The sequence below is a fragment of the Cyprinodon tularosa genome, unplaced genomic scaffold (assembly GCF_016077235.1).
Source record: "Cyprinodon tularosa strain WSP-4 unplaced genomic scaffold, ASM1607723v1 ctg229, whole genome shotgun sequence".
NCBI lineage: Eukaryota > Metazoa > Chordata > Actinopteri > Cyprinodontiformes > Cyprinodontidae > Cyprinodon > Cyprinodon tularosa.
This window is the reverse complement of record NW_024038856.1, coordinates 706,531-712,530: the sequence shown is the minus strand read 5'-3', so window position 1 is coordinate 712,530 and position 6,000 is coordinate 706,531. Positions and strand designations below refer to the sequence as shown.

General features: G+C 39.0%; 1 protein-coding gene across 1 annotated transcript; it reads right to left on the bottom strand.

Moving 5' to 3' along the window:
* Nucleotides 1–5,344, bottom strand: ltc4s (leukotriene C4 synthase). Its single transcript, XM_038286696.1, has 5 exons — nucleotides 4,767–5,344; nucleotides 4,210–4,309; nucleotides 999–1,069; nucleotides 838–919; nucleotides 1–357 (listed from the first exon to the last, which is right to left on the bottom strand). Exons 1-5 carry the CDS (start codon nucleotides 4,822–4,824, stop codon nucleotides 222–224), a joined length of 447 nt encoding a protein of 148 aa, XP_038142624.1. The 5' UTR covers nucleotides 4,825–5,344; the 3' UTR covers nucleotides 1–221.
* Between the last annotated feature and the right edge of the window lie 656 nt (nucleotides 5,345–6,000).

Genomic DNA, 6,000 nt, shown 5'->3' with positions numbered 1-6,000 from the left:
AGTTGAATAAACTTTTAGCTCTTAAAATGGTGCTCTATTTGTTGGTACTCGCCGATACCAATACCACCATTTTAGTGCTGGATCGGGGCCCCGCCCGATACTGGTATCGGTGCAACACTACTCATTAGTGGAGAAATTAATTGGTTCTGACTTGGTTTATTTTTACAGCATCTTTTAACAGCGGTAGAGAAAAAAAAGGTAAAACTTCCTCCTCCTCCAGATCAGAACAGGGCAGAGATGAGCACCTGCAGCAGATCCACATCCAAATAAACCCGGCAGAATGAGAGGAAAACACCCACAGCCGAGAACCCGATCAGAACCCACAGAACCTTGGCACTGAAGTAGAGCGGAGCCAGTCTGGAAGAGAGCAGAAATTGGAGAGCAAGAGCTCAGAAAAAAACAATGCTGCAGGCTCTTCTGCAGGATCTCTGGTATATCAGAAACAAACTAGTAGATCTGTTCTGTGATAATATAATTAAATCCATGTCCCATGATAAATTCAAAGACTAAAACCACCAAACATCAGAAGAACTAAGCCTTTCCAAGATGATGCCAGAGGGGCTATAAAACTCTGGGACTTTCACTTTCTTTAAACTGATCCAGTTTAAAAAGGACAACGGGGACAAATAAGGGAGTTTAGGTCCTTTAGTGCTTAAAGCAGGTATTTATACTCCTCTACCACCTTTATTAAGGAAAAGTATCTGCTGCCAAGTCTTCACAGAAAGTTAAGATTAAAATGTCCAAAGAATAAATCAAATATTCTTGATATGTAAGAATATTTTCCTTTAAGGTGCAAAAACTCAGCAGACTACTACATTTTTCTGGTTTTCATCCTACCGTCCCTGTGCAGACTCTGCGTATCCCCAGAAGTAACGCAAGCGTCCATATAGATACAGCAAACCGCAGATGCTGGACAACCCTGCATCACACACACATACAGCCTTAGAGTCATCTGTTCCCAGTGAGTGTACCCATGCTCACGTCAGGCGTGGCCTCACCTTGGCTGAAGAAGACTCCAGATGTCCACATTACAGTAATGAAGATGGGGAAATACTCCGAACAGTTTGCTCTGCAGCATAAAAAGCAGTAGGGTTAGAGCTGTGATAATAAACTCACCAGGAAGCATCAGCGAGCTTTCAATTATGGGCAAAGAGCAACTTTACAGGAGATCTTCGTGCAGGTGGTAGATCTGCAGAGACTCAGAATAGTCAGCAGAGCAATTCGTCCTGCTTATGGACCGTATTCAAAACTGCTGCTAACTAAAAAGCTTTACTAGTTTTTGATCTCCACTTATCCTGCACTATCTCTATAGTTATGCTGCTATAGGCTTAGACTGCTGGAGGGCAAGAATCGTTTCCCCTCACTCTGCTACAGTCTCCTTCTATTCTCTTATTTTGCTTTGTTTATTTTACTTTAAACTTTATTTTCTGTCTGACATTTCTTTATGCCCCATTGTGTTAGTGTTTAACTGTATCTCCCTGCTGAACAAGAAGTTTTTGGGGGTTTTTTCTTACTTGTTACTTGAAGTTTGGTATCTTTGTCTGTCTGTAGTTCTTTTTCCTGTCCTTTCAAAACTCTGTTGGTTCCCGCATTTTCCTCACACATATCAACACTGGTTCAGCTCTTTTGTTCATATTTAAGGGAGTCTTTCTTTCCCACTGTCACCACAACATGCTCATGAGACGAGTTTTATGGGCAGACATCAACTCAATTTATTTGTACCCAACTGTTGTACCATAGTTCGATCTAAAGGGAATCACATTTTTTGACTGTTGTGGATTGTTCTGGATTTGATGTACTCCTGTTTATTGAATTGGTCATTTTGCTGTGATTTGGTTTTATTTGAATAAAATAACTTAAATTGCAATTAAAGCCGTTTTTTCCAAGCTATTGCAGAGTAGCATCAATAGACCAACTATTTCACTGCTTTACATTTCACTGTTGGAAGACACGCTAGCAGAAAACACTGCTGCTATATCTTCATGCACCTTAATAGAACAGCTAACAAGTATTACTTGATCACCTGAAAGCCAGACCGGCTCCAAGTCTTTTAAGCTGTTCCAAACAATCTGATGCAGTTGAACACTGCGTATCCCACAGAGCGTAACTTTTATGCTAACAGATGGTGATGGCAACTAATTTTGAAAAGCTAAATGTGTAAAAAAGTGTGCATGAATGTTTCTATATATCTTTTCATCGTACATCCCAGTTCACATAGAAAAGCTAAGCTGCTGGAGGCCTAAAGACCCCCCAGTTTTGATGCTGATGAGTTGTAACATTTACATGAGAAATTAACATTTATATTTTCTATCTGACTCAGTCTGTTCCACCATTTTCTGAGGTATGTTAGGTTATTGTATGAAGATAAAAGAGGTTTAGTTTCCTTGTTCAGGTTAAACAATACATTTTCAAACTAAGCTTTCAAGGTTAAAGGTCACATAAAGTGGAACAGGATTTTTTGTTTTTTTGTTTCAGCTGGTTTGTTTTCACACAGTTCTCTATGCTGTGATCTACAGGCACCCTAAATACAATATGGACTTCTTAAAAGTGTTTCATAATTTTGCTGGCAGCAATTATACCAAAATAAAATCGCTTTCATGTCGTGGTGGACTTAAATATTCATGTGTGCTTTTCCAATAAGCTGATGGCAAAGTCATGTAGATTATTTTATCACCATCTTTCTCCAAGCCCACACAAATATTTGCACATTAGAACTGGTATTTACATATAGTCAACACATTCTTAGCTTAGAGCTTTGTTATGTGGTTTGGTCAGAATGTAAGACCGTATTGTTTGAAATTTCCCTTTTATCTGGAAAAGTTAATCCCTCCCCTAAAATGCTTTTTTGATGCTTTTAATCAAATATTACAGCTTTCCTAAATCCGTACAGTATATACGACGAATGTGGCAAACTTTGTGGCCAAATTTTAAAATCAGGCAAGTAAAGACCATACCTAAACCTTGACTTAATCAAACCACCTGGAATCTGCATGATTTAAAAATTATTTTGCAATCAGCTTATCAGGATAGCACACATAATTATTAAAGTCCAAAACAAAACGAAAGTAATTATATTTTGGTATAATTTCAGCTAACAAATTAGAAAACACATTTAAGAAGTCCTTATTATATTTATTGTGCCTGCAGAGCTAAGCACAGACGGAAGAAAGATAAACTTCCAGTGTGAAATGACATTTTAAAAGGAAACTGGATGTCTTTACAGAAAGTTTTCCAGAATCATAGAAAAAAAAACATTTATTGATCAGTAAAGCACTTTGTCACAAGACCTCTAATGCATTTGAAAGTATTGACATGGTTCTTCATTCACCAAAGTCTATCTGTGTCCAAGCTTTTTCTAAAACAGATGAAACATTCCTTCCAGTGAGGGATCTGACAGTGAGGTCAGTGTCCTCACTGTGTTCCTCTAACAGTGCCCTGAGCTCTCCCACTAGTTGAGCCTGTTTTATTGCAGAAAACTATTCTTTCTCCTGGTCCTTTATATGATGTTTTCCTTCTGCCGCTCTTTCAAAAACACCTTCCTTAACATTCAATAGCTAAATAAATAGCATCCTGTCCTCTGGGGTTGTTCCTACAGACCTTAAATAGACAGTAATTGAGCCTTTGCTAATAATAAAAAAAACATGCTCTAAACTAATAATTTTCAAATTAAGGACATATTTCTAAACTTCCTTTTATTTCTGGTTTTCATTATTTATCAATTAACAAGTAATTCATGTCTTTTAAGAGGACCATGTAGTTTTAGAGATCTTTCAATCTGATTTTAAAGCTGTGTATAATACTGAGTCTACAGGTATCCCACAGGGCTCAGTGCTGGGCCCTCATCTTTTTTTCTCTATTAGTCTGTTATCATTTATTCTATTTTCAGGAAACATTGATTCTCCTTTCATTTATTTGCAAATGTGTTTTGTACTTCCTGAGAGGATTGTTTTTTTCCCCTTTTTTATTTCATTTAAATTTATTTTTTGTTTTAAACTGTCTGTTTTGGCCTTTGTTTTACTTGCTATGCAGCACTTTGTGAATATTAGGTTTTATCAAAGTTCTTTAGAAATTAAGATCATACAGTGTTTTAAAACCCTGGCATTTTAACTGGGTTTTTTAATTTTTTTTAGACATTTTTATTGTCAATACAGCTACACAGGCAGGTGTAGTTTCCCCAATGAAACACACACAGGCGAACAAGGTACTGACTGAGCTCTGAAGATCCGCTCGAACTCTGGCGGGCCGCTGGTGGTGGGTGGAGAGACACTGTACTTCCTCCTGGCGTAAATTACTTGCAGGGAGAAATAGGCTGTATACAAAAAAACACCAACATCATTATTATTATTATCACACTGATTTACATACAGTGGCTGATTTTTCAAAAGGTCTGAGTCATAACATATCCTTGTTCCTATTGGACCCATTCCATACACCTGTGGGAACATCCTCAGTGAGGAGTGTGAGGTTCTTCAAAACAAAGTTTACTCTTAATAATGAAAGCAAATATGCTTCATTAAAGCAAACAAAAGGTCAAATTTAAATCTTCTCTATAGACCTCTTGGACTGTAGAAGGCTTTCCTTTATACTATCCCAGAAAAAGCAGCAGGATAAAAATAGATAAAATATTTGCATCTGGATGGAAATACTTGTCTCAACTTTATAAAACGGCAAAATGGATACAGGAAAATAACAAACCTGAACCTAAAGAGTAGTCAGATTACATCCTAGACACTGAGGTTTCCTTGGATCTCCAACCACAGCCTTACCTTGCTCCAAGACACCCAGCACTGTCACTACACCAAGTCCTACTGCCTCATCCAGCATCTTTGCAGGGTGACAAGTGAGAAGCACCTGAACTGTGGAGATGGAGTGAGACCAGACAGGAAGCTTTGACAGTCCGAGAGAGCCTGAGAGAGAGTACACCTGTAAGAGGCGGGGCTAAAATTCACACCTGTAGGGAGGGGAGCTTAAATTCAGACCTGCATAAAGCAGATCCAAGTTACACTAGCAAAAAATATGCCATCAAGAGGCAGATAGCTGGTAAGGCATCTACTCAAACAAATCAGATCTTCTATAAGTTAATTATAGAATGTGGTCATGAAACATGTATGAAAACCCCTGGAAAGGATTCAGTCTTGAAAGCAGCTGATCGTAATTTCTGCAGGCCCATACCATGATCAAACTTGCAGCAATAACTAATCCTGGATGAAGAGGGCTGTTGATTCTCTTTCAACAAACTTCATGGTGGACTGATAATCTGACAACAAAATGCTGGTGTAGACTCTCAGCCATCCAGGACATAGTGAATCCAAAACATGACGATGTCAAAGACATTTCAGGCTTCATCCAATTCAATTCAGTTTATTTATACAGCGCCAATTCACAAGACATATCATCTAAAGGCTCTTTACAGTTCAACCAGATCATACAGTCAAATTGATTCAAAATTTTCTATCTAAGGAAAATTAGTTGATTGCATCGACTCATTGGCTCTAATGCAATAACCTTACAGTGGAGAGGAAAAACTCCCTTTTAACAGGAAAAAACCTCCAGCAGAACCAGGCTCAGTGTGAGCGGCCATCTGCCAAGACCGACTGGGGTTCAAGGAGACAGAAGCAGAGACACAAAAAGCAGCTGCAAAAGGCGGCCCCGTCCAGGAAACACACAGCCAGGCAAACGAGCTCAGAGCCAGCTCCCATGCCAGAGGACGAGGAGAGCACATCCAGCCAGTCACAGTCAGAGAAACAGGACTACACTGGAAAACAGGCTGATCTCCAACATCTATAAACAAGGGTGTTGATGGAAGCAGCACAGCTGATATTTCTCTCCAGGATGGAGTCGCAGCTTAACAGGGTTAGACGAGGGAAAGCTACTATGAGAAAAAGCAGAGAGAGCAGAAGGTTAGAGATGAACTAACAGATTCTGCAGAATAGGAGAATGAAACAGAATGATGAAATGGGGGTCCCTATGTCCTCCAGAAGTCTAAGCCTATAGCAGCAT

Bases quoted from the DNA above. Each gene is read 5' to 3' on its own strand.
- ltc4s (XM_038286696.1), bottom strand. From the start codon at position 4,824: ATGCTGGATGAGGCAGTAGGACTTGGTGTAGTGACAGTGCTGGGTGTC. The intron at 1,070-4,209 runs GTCAGTACCTTG...TTTATGCTGCAG, and splicing joins GAGCGGATCTTCAGAGCTCA to AGCAAACTGTTCGGAGTATT. The intron at 920-998 runs GTGAGGCCACGC...TGTGTGATGCAG, and splicing joins TGGAGTCTTCTTCAGCCAAG to GGTTGTCCAGCATCTGCGGT.